General features: G+C 36.0%; 1 protein-coding gene across 2 annotated transcripts in view; it reads left to right on the top strand.

Annotated features, from left to right (window-relative positions):
• The first annotated feature begins 6,984 nt into the window (after positions 1 to 6,984).
• The window catches only part of UNC79 (unc-79 homolog, NALCN channel complex subunit), a 285,579-nt gene continuing 270,044 nt past the window's right edge, over positions 6,985 to 22,519 (top strand). The window contains exons 1-5 of one of the 2 annotated variants that reach the window (XM_027869844.1): positions 6,985 to 7,087; positions 14,813 to 14,905; positions 16,964 to 17,019; positions 17,684 to 17,813; positions 20,970 to 21,034. In XM_027869844.1, the coding sequence (XP_027725645.1) occupies positions 7,000 to 7,087; positions 14,813 to 14,905; positions 16,964 to 17,019; positions 17,684 to 17,813; positions 20,970 to 21,034 (432 nt within the window). In that variant the 5' untranslated portion in view covers positions 6,985 to 6,999. The remainder of the gene's footprint in view (positions 7,088 to 14,812; positions 14,906 to 16,963; positions 17,020 to 17,683; positions 17,814 to 20,969; positions 21,035 to 22,519) is intronic. The other variant, XM_027869843.1, reaches the window with a different exon arrangement.

The raw sequence follows: 22,519 nt of genomic DNA, 5'->3' as shown, positions 1-22,519 counted from the left end.
TTTGGGAAATAATATATCTGACTCTTATCCTGTGTGATTCTATGGGCATTTTCAGTGGAATGCAGATTCATGTGAAAAATGTTGTGCTAATAGGACTTTAGAAATAATCTTGGAGCATATAAAAATGTAATTAGTGGGGATAGGTGCAAGTTCCAGCTGGGGCCCAGGAGTCCTGAAAGAGGTATTCCGTTTTAATGCTCCAATGTGGTTATGGCCTTGGCCCAGATAGAATCCTACAGGATGAGATCTGATTTTCTGAGGGCCGGCCTTCTCAAGAGTACATTTAAAGGTGATATTTTCAGTAGAGATATGTTGTTGCAAGAGAGCTCAAAGGCTGATGGATAATTTGATGCCACCCCAAAAGATCTAGATGGACAGATGTGACAGGAATTTTAATACTGGCACATTTTTCATTGTGAACTGTTAAGCATAGCAATCAAAGTCAAGCAAATTAAAAAAAACACATAAAAATTAAGCACTCTGATTACTTAAAAACAAACCACATCCATTCTTAGGTTATTTATTGCTAAGAAATATTTTGTAACTATTCTGAAAGTATTTTCTATTATTATCAATTGTTTTGCACTGGACATTGGGTAACAGAAGCCAAAGGAAACTGAGAGGTAAATAAGGCACATGGAAAACCATGTAGTCATTTATTGTAGATTGTGACCTATCTGTCAGTAAAAGGGAAGAAGAATAAATGCATAGCTGACATAGCAAGCATGCCTGATACTAACCAACTTGTCACAGAACTGTCCATTTGTACATGTAACAGCCAATCACTGAGAAATTTAGTTCTGTGTAATGACTATAGAATAAGTGTAGATTAAGTTTATTTTATATAATGAAACATAGGTAAAAATTAGTGCTTTCTACTTTCATATTTGTTAAGCTTATATGCTTACTATAGAACTGCGCTGTATAAGTGCAAAGTACATCACTATTTTTATAATTATATTGCCTATTTATTGTCTCTTCTTCTGATAAATAGTATAATCTACTTTGTAAGCAAATAAAACCCTAACAACCCCCCAAAGTTTTTAAGCAGCAATTTCTTCTTTTAAAAATAATTAATAACTTTTTTAGCTGCAGTAATTTTTACTAAAATGTCTTTTAAAATGTCCAAGCTAAAAGCAAGCGAATTTATTTTTAGATATTGATTTTGATTCCCTCTAAACTTTTTAATTTTCTAAATTATCTTTCCTCTAATTTATAGTGAGTTTTGTTGAATAATACCGTAAGTAGCATCAGTAACGAATGGGAGCATACTGTATGATGTGCAGCTATATAACAGGTGTTGCTTGCTTAACCCTTAGAATTTTGAAGGTAAATATTTAACAAAGCAGTGTTTGTATTCATAAGAGAAGATGTTTCCTCCCCCAACATGCAAAATTTAAACACACACATAAACAACCATTATCATTAGCTCACAAACATATGCTACAGACCATCAACTATATATTATTTTATAGCTTTTCCAAATGTAGCTTAGTTCAGCATTTTAGAAATATATATTATTTCTAAATCCATGTGCCTGTTTAAACTCATTATCTCAAATGATACTGACAGAATGTCATGAAACAGTATCATAAAATACATACAGACATTATTTTGATGAAATAAACATGTGATTTTTAAGACTTTCTTAATAAATGCACATGTTTATTCTTTGCTAAAACATGTTTCTGGAAGTGCCATGCCTATATTTTGCATGTTGTAATTGACTTAATCTAGTCATGCAGAAAATGCCCTTTCAAAGTGCCTTTGTATTGCCAAACAAAACCCTTGCCAATCTGATAGTCTTTTTCTTCTTTGAGAAAACCACCCCTTCACCAAATTGCTGTACTGTAAAACATGGGTCTGGCACTGAAACATGAAACATGCATTTTTATATTTTTGCTCCTTATTAACCAGATAACACATGAGATGCAATGCAAATTATCACCAAGTCCAACCTTAATTTCTTAGTATCTCTAAGCATGAAGTATATGGCCAGTTACTAGATTTGTAGACACTGCCTTTGTAGCAATTGCATCTTATGTGGGGCAATATCTGGTGTTTTATTATTTGTTTTATAGTGTCATTTCAATGTAATGTGCTGTTCTTTGTGTCTTTGTTGTCTCTATTTTTTCTTTGTCCCCCCAACAGCATTTTGTCCCGCACAGGGAAGAAGGAAAGCCAAGATGCCTCCAATTTGACAGTGCCCATGACCATGTGTCTTTTTCCTGTGCCATTCCCACTCACCCCATCTCTAAGACCACAGGTCAGTTCCATCAACCCTACTGTTACTCGCTCCCTCCTTTACAGCGTCCTGCGAGATGCTCCATCTGAACGTGGCCAGCAAAGTCGTGATGCTCAATTATCAGATTACCCTTCATTGGACTATCAAGGCCTTTACGTGACTTTGGTGACTCTGCTGGAGCTCATTCCATTACTACAGCATGGTCAACATGGTAAGCACCTATACTGATTATTATAATGGATTCAGATGAATGAAAGTGTTAAATGCATCTGCTATTTGGTGGTGGGGTGGTGGGGTGGTAATAGAGACTGCTTTTGTTGGTCATATTTTTGAATCACTTGTTGGAGTAACATGTTTCTAAAGCCTGTTTACAGTGAAACTTTTTTATGGCATCCCCCATTCCACCATTTAAAAAAAATGTATGCTGACCTGCATTTCACAGGGACAATTTAAAGATCAGATTCCTTTCAGCTAGAAAGTGATTTATTTTGAAGCAAACAGAGCAAATGGAATGTTTATTGAATGCTGTCTTGTAGAAATCAAAATTTACACTTAACCCAATGAATCAATGAACCAGGAGTCAGGATACCTGGGGTCTTACCCACTGAATAACTCTGTAACTTTGGATGGTCTTGTAACCTCATTTTTTTACTTCTGTAATATAAAGGAGTATAAGTAGGATAGTAGTGTCAAACTCAAATAGAAACAGATCCCTGAGGACAAGCATATTGACTTAGAAAACCACAAATAAATATTATCTATATTGTATTATATTTTATTTATTTAAAAAAACATTTCCCAATTACATTTTAATCTGGTTTGGCCACACTTGTGGTATGTACCATGGACCTTGAGTTTGACACTTCTGGACTCAATTGTCTCTAAGCTGCCATATAGTTTTATGATTCCAGGAACCCTACTGGGTCTAACATTCTGTGTTTCTGACTATGGATGTTGACTTTAAAACATTCTGACCACAAATTTGATCTATGGTATTCTAGAATGGTCATCGAGAGACATAGGTTCTTATCTTGACTCCTCCTCTTCTTGGATAATGTAATTGTAGACATTAACCACCTTTCTTAACCTCCTTAACCTTTCTGAATTTAATTTCCCTAACCTGTAAAGGGGATATTACTAATACCTAGTATCCTAACCTAACAGGGATCTTGGGAGAATACATTGGATAATGTATTCAATAAACTACTCTGATATTTTTGGAGAAAGACAGTATATAAATAGAAGCTCTCTAAGAATTATAACATTAATGATTTTATTCCCAAAAACTTGATAAAGAATTTTCACTGTATAGATGAATATTTTTCAGGTATCTTATCACACATTCCTAGTTAAATTTGTAAACAATCTGTTTTATGTTTTGCCATAGTATGTTTTGTGAGTTATTTTACAAAATTGAATTGAATTTATAATAATGATTTGATGGTTGAATTTTGGTGGTCTTTTGGGGGGTATGGTATGACTATAATCCAAGTGCTATATTGATATATAAATGATCCACAAAGTAGATTAAAATTCATAGTTAAACAAAGATGTGTTACCTGTCAGAAACTCTTAAAATTGTTCATCTTTTTTTTTATTTGCTTAAAACAATCAAAGTTGATCCAAATTGTTTTCTGAGATTTCTTGATTGGAAAATAGATTTTTATTTCAAAACATCAGACCAGTATTTAATTCAATCTATTTTTGTTGAAATCTTATAAAACCGTCAAAAGGTTTAAGGGACATATTCTAGTCCTGGTCCAATTGGCCTTGATTTTAGTCTTGGCTCCACCATCATCATTTGGCCTTGGCAAGTATCTTTAAGTTTCTGTTCTCAATTAAGATTTGATCCCAATGATCTAAGGTTCTTCTCAGTTCTTATCGGATCAAGATTTGAACCAATATAAATCTCACAGCTTAAACCAGAGCCTTCTTGAACAGAAAGTTCTGAAAGATTACTAAGATAGTGCCAGTGATGGAATATAATAAACATGGCTTTTCACTGTTATCAATATTGAACTAATACTGCATGGTTCCATGGTGGCTCATGCTGCTGCTAGAGCTATTTGGTTATTAAAAACCTTCTGTATTGGGGGCATTGTGTTTTTTTTCTCCTCTTCTTTTTCATTGACTGTAATTACTTACAATATGATGTTTTTTTGAGTGCTTTCCCCTGGAGTTTCCCCCCGATGATTTATTAATTCTTGGCCTTTACTTTGTTCAAAATGCAGGAATAAATCTTCACTGTCCCTCACGACCTAGTGTAGCATGAATAATTTGAATAGATGTGTTGTCACTTAGAATGATGGGTGGAATTTGAAAAAAGAATCCTAAATTAAATAATGTAGCACTCATTAAGCTCTTTGGTGTAGTAGTAGTATGGTATAGTGCAAATATACTGAAAGAGAATAGAAGTCCCGGCTTGGCCATGTAACAACTATGAAACCTTGAACATAGAATGTCTAAATTAGGAGGCCATCAGTTCGACTCTTACATGTACAGTAATTCCTCCTACAACATTCTTAATAAGTAGTGTTTACTTGAAGACCTTGAGTGAGGGCAAAGCCATAACCTCTGAGGCATCTGAAGGTGCTCGTCCCACTTTTTGGAGTAGTGGGCAGGTCAGATTCACTTGTTTGGACCCAAGTTGCCTCATCTGTAAAGTGAGGAAGTTGGGCTGGTTAACGTCTTTAGATCCCTTCTACCACTGACGTTCTGTGATGCTTTGACTCAAGAATGAGGGTGTTCGTTGTAATAAATTACAACTCAGGTCAGTTGTATTCTGCTTGCTCAATTTGTGGAGAAGTTTTAATAGTGTGCTTTATGTCTTTGTTTTAAAGTTGTTTCATTTTACTCTTTGTTGTTATCTACTTGCTGTTTTTTGCATTGGAAAAGTTAAAAGAAGACAGATAACTTTAGGCCAGTCTTCAGAAGTAGAAGGAGTTAGAAACAGAGGTTGTACCTTCATAGTAATTTGACTGAGTAGTGGTTTAGGGGAGGAAAAGGGCACAGTATTGGGAATCAGGTCAAGTCAAATCAACAAGCATTTGGTGTACACTAGGTGCCAGGCACTAGCATACAAAGAAAGGCAAAACCCCATAATCCTAATGGGGGATGCAAATAACTATATGCATACAATATATACTTAAGTAGAAGTTATTCTCAGAGGGAAGGTGACCTATATAATTGGTCTGGCCCTGCACCATGAGGCAAGTTACTGTTTTTGGCCCTATTTTCCTCAAATGTAAAATGACCAGGAATTGTATTAGATGATATCAAAGGTCCTTGTTTGCTCTAACATTTTGTTGTACTATAATTCTAAGACCATGTCAGATGATGGACCAGTTACTTGGAATAGTACTCAATAGAGTGCAATCACAGATCAACTAAAATATTTTCCCTTTCCCTGCCCACTAAAGTATAGTGTCATTAGAATGACTCCATAATAATGAATTCCAGAGTAAAGTAGAAAATGACTTTTACATTATCTATTTACTATTTTGTCTAATTTGTAACAGTGTTTCCACCCCTAGCACAAGTAGTTAATTATTTAAAGGAATGTGATATTAGTGTCTATACTTTTCTTTCTTGGATTTTATGCCACCTGCGTCTCAGTTTTGGAGGCAATGCTCACGAGATATAGTTTCTCATGTTATATGGCATGGTTGGATAGATATTGTAGTTCTCTGCTGTCAGCAGCTTGATAAAAATACTAGTAGGCAAGTCATATAACATCTCTGAGTTTGTTGTCTTACATAAAATGTATTGGAGATAAGAATGATACAGGAATTTTAAGATTCATTATTATATAGAGAGCGATTTGAGAAGATTAAAGCAAGGAACAGCAGGAATACCAAGTGTTATTACAATCAATCAGCCAATCAACAAGCATTTACTAGCATATGTCAGGTTCTGTGCTAGACAATGGGAACACAAAGAATGAAACAATTCCTACTCTTTTTCTTTTTTTTTTTTTTGGCTAGGCAATGGGGTTAAGTGACTTGCTCAGGGTCACACAGCTAGTAAGTGTTATGTGTCTGAGGCTGAATTTGAATTCAGGTCCTCCTGAATCCAGGGTCAGTACAACAATTCCTACCCTTAAGGAGTGATATATTGTATCATATTATTTTATTCATTCATTTAACAGATACTTATTAAGTACTTATTATTTGCCAAGCATTGTACTAGATAAGCACTGAGGAAGGTACATTAAGAATAGACCCTGTACCTAAGGAGCTTGCAATCTAATGGGAGTATGAGGTGTGTACAGAAGTAAGTATTAAACAAAAAGAATGTGACAAGTGCATAAGAAAAATGCAAATAAAATGCCATGTGAATTCCAAGGAGAGAAAGATCATTTCTGTCTTAGGGAATCAGGGAAGGCTTCATGGAAAAAAAGATATCTTGAGCTGGCCCTTGAATAATGATTAGAATTTCAATGTCATTTAATAACATTGTATATACATATATTAATTCAACAAACATTTATTGGATGTCTACTACACATATAGCAATAGACTGAGCAATTTACAATTGAGTTCCTCATGGCTTGGGAGAAATAGTGGCTTATTTCTTTAATCAGTTCATAAAACTGCAAGTCCAAAAGCTAGTATATTTTATTGGTTACAAACTATCTTAGTTACTGATTTCTTCTTCTTTTTTGTTTTGCAGATCTTGGACAGTCAATATTTTATACAACGACATGTTTGCTACCCTTTCTTAATGATGACATTCTGAGTACTTTGCCCTACACAATGATATCAACATTAGCTACCTTTCCTCCGTTTCTACACAAGGATATTATTGAATATCTTAGCACATCTTTTCTACCCATGGCTATATGTAAGTTCAAGTTCAATCTCAGTCTGATATTATCACATTTTGTAGGGACATGAGACACGTTAACATAAGCTATTAATGAAAATTGTATTTGATGCCATTGGTTACAGGTTTTCAGAAATATAATAGTTACTTCATAGACTGGTCATAACTTAAAGACATAATTTGATATGAATATTATTGTGGTAAAGTTCAAGTGAAAGAATGAATTTTTATAGATTCATATTCTCTCTTTATGTTATAGGGAAAAATAAAACATTATAGAGGATGAATTATTCAAAAATTCCCATTTTACAGATGATGAAAACTTTCTATCATAAAAGTAGAAGCATGCATACCTTCTGAGATACAATAATTCTTACCTTTTGCACCTAAAGGAAGTATGCTAGTGTGTAGAGCATGCTAGATTAAAGTTAGATGATCTGGATTTTAGTCCTAATTCTAATTTGGCATGTGACCTTCAATTCACGAGTAAATCATATAATTTGAGTTTGTTTGTTTGTTTATCTGCAAAATGGGGACTAAGAATATTTAACCTCATAGAGATATCATGATGATAAAAATAAAGGATAGATGTAAAAACCTTTTGGAAAAATTTGAAGTGTTGATACAGATACAAAGTATAGTTATGATTGTGGGGTTAAATTGAATTGTGTTTCATTGCTAAGGATTTAATCTTGCAGGCCCTTCCAGAACATGGACATGAAAAGAAAACTATATTAGGTCTTAACAGTTTTCAAAATTGCAACCTCTCTCTATCTTTAAAAGCCTGGAAATTGATTTGGCTTCACCAAATAACTTTCTTCTCACAGGAAACATGTTTATTGGCCAACTCAAATTCAATCCTTAGGAAAAAAATCATTTTTCATCATTATTTTACCTATCTCATTAGAAATTGCTGCCTGGTTCGTAATTGGTGATTGTGCATAGATATGTTCTATACCAATTCATAATAACATAGGTAATAATTCTACTTATTATTTTAATGTTCTCAAGTTGCTTTCCATATATGTATATATATGTAGCTTCATATGTATATGTATTTGTATACATGTGTATGTATACACACATACATATAGTTCTGTATCCATATTTTTCACTAATTTACGACCCAAAGAGCTAGAAGGGACCTAAGAGGTCATCTAATCCATTTTTTTCCCAAACAAAATCTCTTTGATTTTTGAGTTTCACATATTGGTTAACAAAAGGTTGTATTTCAAGATGTGGCGTGTTCATTTTCTTGTAATTTAGGTTAGAACAGTCTGCTTTTGCCTAAATTATCCAGAGAATTGAGAAATTAGCAGATTGACTGCCTATACTATTAAAATTTATAGCTGACACAGTAACTTATCTTTTCATTCGGTGTGGTATACGTAGTACTATGATGGCATTATATGTCAATGTAATAAAATTAGAAGGGCTTACAATGAATGGCTGAGTGGATCCCACAAGAAAGAATTTATTTCATGAAGGTTGGATAATGACTTGCCATTTTTGTTTGTAAATTTACTTCTTTATTTATTGAAACTGTTTCATTAAGATGCTAATCAAGAAGGGCTTCAGGTGGTGCCATATGACATGAGCTGAAAGAACTGAGACTATTTAGTGTGGAGAAGAGAAGGCTTAAGAAGGATATGACGGCCATCTTCAAGAATTTGAGCATAAGAATCTGAGCACAAAAAAAAGGCAGAAGCCTGTCTGGCTTAAGCCCTATCTCTGTTGAGATTTCTGAATACAGAAACTGCTCCAAATTGTAGAATCATACATAGAATGCTAGAACCAGGAGGGAGCTTAGAAAGCAAGTTCAAACTTCTCATTTTAGAAATGGGGTAAAGCCAGACATGAAAAGAAAATATTAGGTCTTACAGTTTTCAAAATTACAACCTCTCTCTATATTTCTAAAAACCTGGAAATTGATTATCATTTAGCTTCACCAGATAACTTTCTTCTCATAGAAAACATGTTTATTGGCTAACCCAAATTCAATCCTTAGGAAAAAAAATTATTTTTCATCATTATATTACTTACCTCGTTAGAAACTGCTGCCTGGTTAGTAATTGGTGACTATGCATAGATATATTCCATACCAATCCATAATTACATTTGGTAACCAGGTATTTATTCTACTCATTATTTTAATGTTATCTGGAAGAAGGATTAAACTTTGTTCTGTTTTGCCCTAGAGGACAAATCTAGGTTCAATGGATGGACGTTAGAAAGAAACAGATTTAGACTTTGTTTATATCAACAAAGGGAGATAGAAATTTGAGGAAATTATCCAGTTAGCTCTGGTCTAAATACGTCTTACATGAAATATCCTAATAAGGTAAAATATTTTTAAAAAACATCAATTTCCACTTAATTGTTTTGCTCTATAATCTATTGTGCTCATCACGCATTTTGTAAGCTGACACCTAGAACTTTTTGAAGGCATGAGCTAAAACATTTCTGCAGTTAGAAGTAGAGAAAATAGATAAATTTTACTTGAGAATGATTCCAACAGAGCAGGAATAACTTACATTGGCCTACTATAGATAAAGAAGAGCTGGTCTGTAGACCTGGATTCTAGTCTTAGCTTGAGACTGGATTCTGCTGTTTGCTGTGTGACTTTCACAGGTCACATTCAGCTCATCTGGGATTCTATATCCTCAACTATAAACAGAGGGGGTTAGACTAAACCATCATCCTGGTATAATGAAAAGAGGACTGGTTTTAGAGCCATAATACCTGAACTCAAATTTTGCCTCTTAATATGCCACTTAATATCTGCGAGATCCTAAGCAAGTTATTATTCTTTGAACCTCAGTTTCTTTAGCTATAAAATGAGAGGCTTGGATCAGTTGACCACTAAGGTCATGGTCAGCTCTAAAGAGAGTAGAGGTAGCTAGGTGGTGCAGTGGGTAGAGCACTGGATCTGGAGTCAGGAAGACATCTTTCTGAGTTCAAATCTGGCCTTAGATGCTTACTAGTTGTGTGGCCCTAGAAAAGTTGTTTAACTTAGTTTCCTCCTCTGTAAAATGAGTTGGAGAAGGAAATAGCAAAACACTCCAGTATCTTTGCCAAGAAAGCCCCAAATGGGGGTCATAAAGAGGTGGACAAGACTGAAAAAATGACTAAATAACAACAAATGGAAGAGTTAAGTGATCTGGTTTCAAATCTCATCTCTGTGACCACTCCTCTGAGTTTTGGTTTTCCCATCTGTAAAATAGTGATAATTGCACCACTTACCTTATATGTTGGTTGTGAGGAAAGTATTTTGTTAATCTTTAAGAACCATTTAAAAGTGAGCTGCTATCTGGTATTAGTTGTGTGATTCTGGACAAGTCATCTCATTTCTCTGGGCTTGCATTACTCTGCCTGTGAAATGAGGGACTAGAAAATATCTAAGGTTCCTTCTGGCTCTAAAACCCCGTGATGATATTTTGATTTTATTAATTTATCTGTAAAAAACTTGTCTGTGCATAACTTTCCCTTTTCCTGTAATTAAGATTCAGCCCTCCACATCAATAGTGCGTATCTCTATGTTAATCAAATATCCTTCTTTAGATCTAACTGAAGTAGTTTGACAATTGGCATTCATTCCATTGGTTTTTAAGATCTTTGAAAATGTTCTGTTGAGCCATTGATAGGGTCAAACTGTGAGGAGCTGACTCCTCATACATCTGTCACATTTGCTGTTTCACAGCCCAGGCAGTTATACAAAGACCTAGACAAAAAGGGAAAAAGGAATCCTACAACAGAAATCCTGCTAGAATTGGAGATTGGGATTGAAGTTAGGAGAGTCGTGGGTGGGGTAATAAAGGGGAACATGTGCTCAATAGAAGTTTTGACAGAAATAGGAGATTAATATTTTATTTTCTTATGAATCTTTTGAGACCAAAGGCAGCAAGAGGCAATATGGGAAAGTGGCAAGAGCCCTGGATCAGAATTCATAATGATAATAATAGCTCCTATTTCTATAGCACTTTAGGTATATAAGAAGGCATGCAGAGGACAAAGGGCTTGTCTATGGTGCTGAGAGATAGCATGGTACACTAGAAAGAGCCTTGGTATTAGAGATAAAAGACCTATGTCTTTTATGTTCATGTCCCAACTCTAAAACCCTAAAACTCACTGCCTGTTTACTTGTGGTTACCTGTGAAGGTAACCAAGTTGTTTACTTTCTATAAGCCTCAGTTCCCTCATTTGTAAAATGTAGATGAGAAGCAACATGGCATAGCACATAGAGGGCTGGTCTTGGAGACAGGGAGACTGAAATTCAAGTCTTACATTTGATAGATAATAACTGTGTTATTATGGATAGGTCCTTTACCTTCTCAAGGCCCAAGTCAATCCTCTTAAGTTTGTAAGTTGTAGACTCACAGACTAGTGCCAATCTGAACCAGTGGGGTAAGTTTCTATATCAGGGTAAAATCATAGGTCTCCCTGTCTCCCTCAATGGTGATTATGAGATGTAGTTTACTTGATGGAATTATTTGAGGTTAACTGTTTTGCAAACTTTAGAGCTCTACAGAAATGTGAACCTTGATTCAAGATTTGATCTTGAACTCTGAGTAATCTTGGGCATAGCCTTCTCCATCTCTCTGGATTTTACCCCATTTCTTAAATGAGAAGTTTGAATTTGCTTTCTAAGCTCCCTCCTGGCTCTAGGAACAGGTTCTATATTCAGAAATCTCAATAGAGAAAGGGCTTAAGCCGGATAGGCTTCTGCCTCATTTTTGTGATGTTCCCAAGGCCAATATAAGGATGGCTAATTTCTCAGATGTTGTAAGAATGCACCCTTATGGGCCCAAAGTGTGAAAGTCTGCCTTTTAGAGTGGATCTAATAAGTTACTGGCAGCCCTTGAAAGTTAAAGAGGACAATAGTGGTAAGTCCTCAATGCCATCCTGCTTCAGATACCAGGTGCTATGATTTTACTAGTTAATAACTTCTTTTGAGTTTCTGGAGGGCAACATTTGGTTCATTTTTAAAATCAGATTTGCCTTTTATGTCAGCCTTTTCAATTTCTCTCTCCCATATGTGACATGTATAAACATATATGTATGTATATATTTGTATACACACATATACACATTATATGTATATATGTATGTATGTATATATTTGTATATACCCATACACACATATGTACATATTATATGTGTGTGTGTTATAAAATTGGCTAAGGACTGAAAATCATTTGCATTCTACCCAGGAAACCTTTCTTTCTGCAAGAGTTGACTCTAGGATTTGTAGATACCTTTGAAATATGTGTGCTTGGGGATGTACTTTGGCAGAGAAGCTTACCAATTGTATCCAAGCTAAAATTTATTGGTGGACACTACCTTCCTTCTTTTAAGTATATTCATGGAGGCAAGCTATTTTGCAAAGGATCATGTCTTCCAGATTTATTTTCTAAGAATACAGCCTTCCTTAGAATTTTGGGGTCTCTGTAGTCTCATTATTTCTCTTTTGCAATCCTAGATTCCCTTAGGATGTCACTCAACCTCAGAAAACAGACTTAGTTGTGTCTTAAATCTTAACTGTTATTGTAACGGCAATATGAATCTTCTTTGGTGTATGAATGGTTGGGGCATTCAGGACTGAGGAGTTCTAGGTTATTGTTACACTAACTGTATTCATCCAGTCTAACATGGTAGTAGAAAGCATGCTAGACTTGGAATCAGGAGAATTGGGGCTTGACATTTCTTAGATTAATTATGTGATTATGGGTAGACATTTAAATGCCTTGGCTTTCTCATCTGTGAAATGGGTACATTAATATCACCTCCAGAACTGTTGTGGACAAGGTAGGGAGGGAGGAAGAGAGAGAGACAGAGACAGAGAGAGAGAGACAGAGAGACAGAGAGAGAAAGAGAGAAAGAGAGAGAGAGAGAAGAAATATATTTTGAATAATTTTTTTTCCTTGCTGTTTATGTTCATGGCTATATTCAGTCTCATGGGTACAGACTTCACATCTGTTTACATCATACCTTTTCAAAAACTAAATTCAATAAATAATGTGTGCTTGTGCATATTTACTAAATTAAAGATGAGCTGTTTCTATTCAGTGTGTTAGAAGATCCTTCAGGTACTTTCTTTTTTATACATCATCAGTGTCAATTTCCCAGAGCTTTGGCAAGGGGAAGGTTCTTAATTTTGTGATTTGACCACACTTTAGAGAAAGCATAGATCAATAGTGATAGAAAGGACAGCCTTCTTTGGTATCCTGTGTCATCCTTACTTTGAGCTGGTTTAGAACAAAAGTGAAGGCACTCCCAAATAGCAGCATGACAGAAAATATTTGAATTTTCCCCCTTGGGTCAGTCTGAAAAGCAGGTTGGTGTAGTGGAAAGATCCCCAGACCAATAAATAAGAAGAAATGGATTCAAGTCCTGCCTCTGCTACTTACTGGCCCCTTGGGCTAGTCACTTAGTTTCTCTGCACATCACTTTTCTCATCTGTAAAATGGGGACAATCATAACTGCTCTATTCTTTTTACAGACTTACCGTATGGAAAGTATTTTATAAACTGGAAAGTGCTTTGCCAGCATGAGCTATTAGCATTTTTTTCTAGAAGGAGTATAGCAACAATATAGTCTTATACCCCTCCAAATTCTTTCAGAGGTCCTCAATTACCAAATACAAACCTAAACATACATCTTCAAGATATTCTTCCAGCTTTTTCCATGCTGTTTAATATAATTCAGGTCTAATATTGCAATATCTACATCTTCTGTGCTAGACAGACAGATCTAAGTTCTACCCATTGTGTGTGATTTGTTCTTCTTCTCAAGTTGCTCTCTGTGCTTGGAACAATATCACATCAAGTTAGCCATTGTTGACTATGTAAAGTATAAACGTCAAGATGATGGTGGCTCAAAGGTGTTCTACTTGTTGGCTGGGGGTTGCCGTGTTTAGAACCGACACTTAAGGTTCCTTGCCACAGCAAATTTCTGATCTTAGTAAATAGAAGTGGAGTGGTTCCACTCACTGGTTAGGGTCTGATCCAAGGTTCCGTTCAGGGAGTTGTTGAGAGTGGAGTGACAATGCCAAAGAAGATAGCAAAAGCAGGAGTTGGAAGGTTTGGGTTGGTTTGGTTCACAGGAATTAAAGATGGAAACACAGAGCTAGAGGAAGCAGTCAGAGTCAGGAAAGCCAGAGTAAATCAGGAATTCTGGGAACACAACTTAATGACCCTTTGGCCTACTGTTCCTATGTTCTGATGGAGTGCCCTTTTACAGCCGAGCTGCATTTGTTAGCCATGCTCCCCTCTGATTATTAAAGAGGTGAGGCCTTCAGATGCCAGGATTCACACAAAAAACTTGCTTTCCATTTCTTCTTTAGTTCCTTTAGGATTTGGCTCTTCAAAAATGCCCTCCGTAATTAGCTAAACCAATCTAACATTCATTGTACCGTATCTAAATGGTCTTATATTTTTGTTTACGTCATCAACCAAACCATAAACATTTTTGGAGAACTGACAGCGCAGAATACTGCTTGTATGTGTTGGTTTTACATCATCATACTTGATGATCCTTTCTCCTTTCTTCCCTCCCTCCCTTCCTCCCTTGCTTCCTTCCTTCCTTCCTTTCTTATTTATTTTGCAGAGCACTAGGGAAATACAAAATTTACATCAGACGCAATCCTTGCCCTCATGGAACTTAAAAGTCAGTTAGCATGCCTTGTGCAAAATTGTAAATAAAGGTACATTGTATTGTGTCTAATCTAAAAATATTTATTTCCAGTGGGCTCATCCAGGAGAGAAGGTGTTCCTGCACATGTTAATCTCTCGGCATCTTCCATGTTAATGATAGCAATGCAGTACACATCAAACCCAGGTAAGTAGAGTGTAGGCTCCTTCCACTTCTCTCAAAGGCTTGGAGTTCTAAGTCCATTTCAAAAACAATTATCAAATACTCTTATGATTCTGAACAGGCTGTGAATTCTCATTATGAGAAAGGCTTCTTTTGGTGGACTAGAGAGATGTTAGGAAACCTATTGGAAAACAGGCTTTAGAATCAAAATAGAATTTTCTCTAGCCTCCTTGTGGAGGCGAGAAAAAAACTTGCTGTCTCATGATGCTTTCAGAATGATTAAAAACAAGCTTTCACTGAAAATATGTGAGTAGAAATAGACACATATATTCACATTAGAATGAAGTTTATTAACCTAGTGGTTAATAGATTTGTATCTAGTGTACTTTTTGCATAGGCATATTTGCAAGTGAATGCTGGAAAATGACTTTAAAGAGCAAACTGTTCTGACTCACATCCTAAACTTGTTAAATCAGTTTTTATTTGATTTTTTTATTTATGAGGAAAAGAAAAATTCTGTGGTGGAGTACCCAGCTTTTAACCTCAGATTTTATGATTATTCTCTTCAAGTATTCTTAGATGTAAAAAAATAAGGTCCTCCAATGAATAGTGTAAAACTTTCATAAAAACATATTAGGCTAAGGCATGATTTTCCATATATCACTCTATCCAGTGTAGAAGATAAACAAGATAAAGTTCAGATTTGTTACATTTCTTATTAGTCTGTAAAGAAACCTGATCTGAGGTCTACTCAAGCAAGGTCCAATTTTAATATTTTAGTATTAATGAATACTCTCTACCTTTTATTTTCTGTGCATCATATAAATAAACATATTTGGTTTTCTCTGCATCATATAAATAAATACTCACCATTGTGAGTATGGGTGGCCTCCAAATCTGTTGCCTCATTTGTTACTGGGGAAAACCCACATCATGTACTTTGTCCTAGCCTATAAAAGTAATCCCTTCATTTTATAATGATGGAACTGAGACTCAGAGAATAAAGGGCCTTGCTCATGATCACACACTTAGTAAGTGGCAGAGTAGAAACTCAGGTTTTCTGAATCCAAGTGCATTGCTTTCTACCATACTGGGCTTCTTGTTGAGGAATTCTCAAAGAATAAAACAATTCCTCCTAAGGATTCTCTGGCACAACTGAGGTCATTTAAATTTACTATAGGAATAGCAAATGGTAGCCTCATTGTAACTAATAGTCTGGTCTTGTAACTTATGGCATGAAATTCTTCTCTTACTATTATTCAATCTGCACATGGTAATTGAACTATGCCTAATATATTGTATTAGGCACTATAGGGAATAAAAAAAAATAAAGACACTGGCACTGCCTTCAGGTAACTTCACAGTTTAGTTCAGGAGGCAAAACATAGTCATGGTGGTATGAGATGTTTGCCAACTGAATTGAAACTAAGAGCAAACAGGGGTTGGGACTTCAAAGAAGGATAGCCCACTTTGGGCTAGAGCAGTCAGGGAAGTCTTCAGTTTGAATCTCTTAATGTATTCTATGAAGACTCTTCTTTTTTTTTCCCAGTTATTTCTTGACTTTCTTTAAATCTAGGTGATATACACTATATTGTGATTCTTGGGAGTTCCTTAAGTTCTACTTTGTTAATGTGATAAATTAAATGTTTCTAGTAGATACTAGAAGAAAGACCTAGGAACTCCAAAGCCATTTCTATTCTTTGGAACTTGACAAAATAAAAATGAATTTTTTTCTAATGCCAACTGTGGAATAGTGAGTTTATCCTTGGCCTGACAGTTTGGAGACTCAGTTTTGAATCTCAGCTTTGCCAGTAACTTACTTTGTGATGTTGGCGCAGTCATTTGACTTTTCTTGGTATTAGGCCCTCCTCTGTAAAATGAGAAGGTTGAATTACATAATTGTTAGGTCTCTTTCCAGTTCTGATGTTTTATGTTACAATTTTCTCAAGTTCTTTCTAGCCATGAACATGACTAATTCATTGATTAATTTTAGTTGTAAAGCCTATTATTATTGTATCCACAAGCATTTTTTATATGTTAACAAGTTAATTTTATGTTAAAATTGCATTTTCCTTCTTCTAGTGTATCATTGCCAGTTATTGGAATGCCTCATGAAATATAAGCAAGAAGTCTGGAAAGTAAGTTTGGACCAAACGTAGCTGGTAGATGCAAATTGAACTTGCATAACATTGTGAAAGACGATTGACAAATATAAGTTATTGCGCAGGTCAAATACATCAAAATCCTATCTCCTGATGTGACAGTGCCTATAATTCTCCCCTTGGTAGTGAATCTATTTATTAGTTGGAACAGAAATGATGCTTTAAGAACAGTGTGCTGACAGAATTAGTTGATGAACATGTCTTCATTCTGGGAATTAGTTTATTCCTATTTCTCTTATATTTTCAGATGACAAATTATTTAATTTAAATAAAAAAATTTGCCTGAGTCATTTTTTCAAAACAGATGTGCTTTTTAAAGATGACATATATGTAGCCTGAATCCTTCTAGAATATTAGTCTCTGTGGAACAGAATTTGGTATAAGATGAGACCCACTCAGACCTTACATTAAGAATTTTTGTTTAAGTCTGAAGGACTTTGTTGTAAGATGGTCTCACTTATAAGACAGGCCCACAGTGCATTCTTTGGGGTGTTTTACTATGGAACTCTAGTAATATGATTTCTACATATTTTTATTGCTTAACTTACTATAAAATCTAATAATATTTCCCTAGTAATGTTGAATGACCATGGCACCTTTATGTTCTGTGATGCTAAGTTAATTTTCTCTTTCTCTTTAGGATTTGCTATATGTAATAGCATATGGACCTTCTCAAGTGAAACCTCCAGCTGTGCAGATGCTCTTTCACTATTGGCCCAATTTAAAACCTCCAGGGGCCATAAGTGAGTACAGGGGATTGCAGTACACAGGTAAGAGCACAACCTAGTGAGAGAAATGGTTCAAGTAGTCATTCATGCCACAAGCAGGGCCATATGCAAGCACTTGTAGGCATCCAGAAATAATGATGGAGCACCCCAAGATGTAAGTTACCGAGAATGGTAAGGACTTCCACCTGGGACCTAGATGTCCCTAAAGGGGACAGTAGCCCCAAATGTTCTACTGGGGTTTTGGCCCTGGTCACAGACTCCTTGTATGACAAGTGATAGCTGACACTTGCGTAGGAGGCCATTGTAGTATAGTGGAAAGAACACTGGTAGTTAGGAGTACTTGGGTTCAAATCCTGACTCTAACACTTATTAGCTGTGTGACCCTGGGCAAGTTACTTGACTTCTCTGAGCCTCAGCCTTCTCATCTTTAAGGTAGTGACAATAATACCTGTACTACATACTTCAGAGAGTTGTGAAGAAAGTGATTTGTAAACCTTAAAGTATTATATAAAAGAAACCTATGGTGCTCTAGACTACCAAATATAAGTGCTGCTTGCTAGGTGTTTTCAAAGATATATTGTTTTGGTCACGAAGGTCCCATTTAATGTACTGAGATGGTTATACAGAGGTGGGTAGAGCAGAAGTTAATATCCACTTGTTCCCAACCCTCTCAGCAGGTACTGTTTTCTTCAAGTATTTGAAGTGCTGTAATATCAAGGGATTAGAGTTGTTCTCCTTGATCCAAAAGGGAAGAATCAATGGGTGAAAATTGCATGAGCAGATGTTGGCTTCTTAAGGATCAGAGCTTTTCAAAAGTGGAAAAGACTCCTTCAGAAAGTAGTCATTTCTTTATCCTTGGAAGTCATTAAGCAGAGGATGGATGGATGGCCTTTTGTCAGGAAAGCTATCAAGGGAATTCTTGCTCAGATATGGTTTGGGTTAGATGGCCATTGAGGTCTCATCTGACTCAGACATTTTCTGATTTTATTGATTCAGCCCCCAATGGTTGATCAGGGTTTGTCTGTACTGATTCCTACTTTGATCACATGAGTCTTAAAAATACTGATGGGTGGCATGGGCATTCAAGCATTGCTGAAGTCCCCAACTGTCTCAGCAGTAATACTCACATCATAAAAAAAACCAAAAACATTTCTTAGAGTTATTACTGAGGATGAGGTGATCTCTTTGGGTAACAGCTCTTAGAAAATTATGTAAAATGATCCATTTTAAAATTGTATAATATATTTACAACCTGGCATCTTTTTAAGAATGCTAAAAATCAATTATAGATAATAAAATCATTATTGTGAATGATAAGTACAAGTGGATTTTCAATTCCAAGGAAATTATGAGCATTTATTAAGTGCTTACTATGACCCTAGTCCTGTACAAAGAGTCAGTGTCATACGGTGGGAAGAGTATTGGATTTTGAGTCAAAGGGTTTTAATCCCAGCTCTGACACTTCCTACCTCTGTATCCTTGGACAGGGCATTTAATCTTTCTGGGCCTCAGTTTCTTTAATTGTAGAATGAGGTGATTGTTTCAGGGAAGGGAAACCCGCAGCCTTGAGACCACATTTGGCCTTCTAGGTCCTTGGGTGCAGCCTTTTGACTGAGTCCAAGTTTTATAGGACAAATCCTTTTATTAGGGGTATTTGTGAAGTTTGGATTCAGTCAGAGGGCTGGACTTGAGGACCTAGAGGGCCACCTGTGGCCTTGAGGCTACGGGTTCCCCACCCCTACTGACTTCTAAGGAACTTAACATCTATGATGTTATGACATTCAAAGATAAATATGCAATTATCTTATTTATGAAGAAATTCACAGCTTTATAGTATGAATATATATATATATATATAAAATTATAGTATGAAAATGTGGCACCTTTAATTCTCCTGAAAATAAACTTGTTATTGCCTTATTAGGAAAAAATTTTTTTTGGAGTGCTTTAGGCAACAACCTTGCAGGGATAGTGATGATTCTTAGCTAATCATTTCATTGTCATGTGATCCCACTGGCATGGTTTCTTGGTTTACCTGCTGTGTGTCCCAAATTAAGGATCTGGATAGAAACAAACAAACAACCCCCCCCCCCCCAAAACAAACAAACAGAGGTTAAATCTGAATAAGGCAGACACAAGCCTGAGTGGGGTTATTGGGAGGAGAAATATTTCTCTTGGACAAGAAATTTACCCCTTCATGCTTCTATTATACAGTAGACAGGGTGCTGGACTTACTGTCAAAGGACCTGAGTTTAAATTCTACCCCTCACTTACTGCCTTTGAAACCTTGGACAAATCATTTACCTTCTCTGGGTCTCAGTTTCTTCATCTGTAAAAAGAAGGAATTAGACTAGACCAGGGGTGGGGAACTTGAGACCTCGAGGCCACATGTGGCCCTCTAGGTCCTCAAGTGTGACCCTTTGACTGAATCCAAATTTCACAGAACAAATCCCCTTAATAAAAGGATTTGTTCTATAAAACTTAGACTCAGTCAAAAGGCTACACCAAGGACCTGAAAGGTCACATGTGGTTTCGAGGCTGCAAGTTCCCCACCCTTGGCACTAGACTAATGTCCCTTCTATCTCTAAATCCTATAATCGTGTGGGCTTATGATCCTTCATGATTGAGGAAAGCTCTCTTAAGTATTACCACATTAGGGTACTTGCACAGAACGCAATCTGAGACTTTTAGGGAAGTGATGCATAGTGGAAAAAATGCAAGTCAGGGAGTCAGGAAACTAGGGCTCAAGACTCCATTCAACAACCAACTAGTTGCTTAGACAAATTGCTTAATCTCTCTGGCCTTAAGTTTTCTCATCTGTGAAATGGAGATGACAACACTTGTCCTACAAATGACTGTGCGGATCAAATAATACAACAATTTTAAAGATTTCAACAACAGATGATAAAATGCTTTGTTAGGTTAAAAAGACTATACAAAAGTCTGGTGTTATTATCATTGCAATCTGTAGAACTTCTACTTTTAGCTTAGTGTCACTCAATGAGAAGGATGGTATGAGTATAATTTCTTTTCCTGGTTTTTGAATTATTCGTACATTTAAATGATTAGAATATGCCTTGAGGTCTCCCAGCAAAAAGCCAATTTAAACAGAATCTAACGAAAAAACTGAAGTGGTGGTGTTAGGGAATGTAATAGCTGTAATGAGTAAATATTGATCAGTTGTGCTTTGCTTTACAGCCTGGAATCCCATCCACTGCCAGCATATTGAATGCCATAATGCAATTAACAAACCAGCGGTGAAGGTACTGTTTTCTTTGACTAGGGGCCATATTTTTCTGCCAGTGGTCAAATTACTGGAAGCAAATTACTCTATGAAATAGAGCAGAATATAGCCGTTCTCTTCTGAAATTTGTAGGCTTGTGCTCTGCAGAAACTTTGCCTCTCTCCATAAACTTTCTCTCTCACACTATATTCAACTTTTGCTGCAAGTTGATTGGAGCTTGGCAAATTAGATTAAGATAGAGCATGGAATAGTAAAATCTGTAGGTATTGATAAAGACTTTACAGCAAAATAGTGGAGAGAGAGGATAATTATCACAATTATCCCATTGCAAACACTTGTCTTGGACTTTGCAGGTTTTTGCCTTAGTTATTATGATTATTATAAATTAAATACTTACTGGATGTCGCATTTTTAGGTAGGGGATTGACTAACTGGAGTGCATCCAGGTTGGTGAGAAGATTTCAAAAAATGTCATATAAGGACTGGTTGAAGGAATCAATGATGTTTCATGTGAAAAATTAAAGACTTTGAGGATGGGGTGGAGTGAGGCTGTAATGTGATTACACTCATCAAGTATTTTAAAGTTTGCTGTATAGGAGAGGGATCAGAGTTGCTTTTCTTGGTCTAAGAAAGCCGAAATAGGACCAATAAATGAAAGCTATGAAAGTATTATGGGTTACCATGTAGTGACTTCTCATCATTGGCAGTCTTCAAATGAAGGCTAAGTAGCTAGTTGTCATGGATATTGTAGAGGAGGGTTCATGCTTCCAATGGGGAGTGACCAAATTATCTCAGAGGCTTCTTCTAAGATTTTGTGAATTCACATTTTTGATTACAGATGGGGTAAGTTCCACTCTATTCCTCAGATTTTTAATGAACACTTGCCTTGTCTAAGGTGTTGTGCTAGAAATACAAAGATAAAAAAGTGATCTAGTTCTTGCCCTTCAGGAGCTCACTATCTAGGGTGACATGTACACCAATAACATACTTAAGAGTTGGTATGGCCTAAAGGATTTCAAGGAAGGAGAGATCACTTTTAGCTGAACAGGTTTCATAGAGAAGGCTGCATTTGAGGTAGCCCTTCAAGGAAGAGAAGAATATCAGTAAGATAAGGAGCAATTTTTTCCTGGCATGGGAAGAAAATGTATAGAGGGATGGAGGAAGGAGAAGTCAGGCTGAGATCAGGGAAGCATGATTTTTCCTTGTTACCATGTTTGTTTCAAGGTGAGATGACTGCAATGTTGTTATGTAAATCCAAGGAGCATAAGCAATAAATAGTTGCATCTTGCTTAAAGAATATAGTTATGATTTATGATAAGTAACTGAGATGTAGTGGGAGAGCAATGATGATGAGATTATTGGTTTGAAAGGAATAGTAGGAAATGGAGGAGAAGAAAGCACTGATTCTTTGTATATAAATGATAAACTCACTCATTAACTCAACAAGCACTTATTATTTACATATTATGTACAGGGCAATGTGCTAGTTTCTGGGCAAGAGACA

The sequence above is a fragment of the Vombatus ursinus genome, unplaced genomic scaffold, assembly GCF_900497805.2.
Source record: "Vombatus ursinus unplaced genomic scaffold, bare-nosed wombat genome assembly UNPS02014794.1, whole genome shotgun sequence".
Lineage (NCBI taxonomy): Eukaryota > Metazoa > Chordata > Mammalia > Diprotodontia > Vombatidae > Vombatus > Vombatus ursinus.
This window is presented reverse-complemented; position numbering and strand designations above follow the sequence as displayed.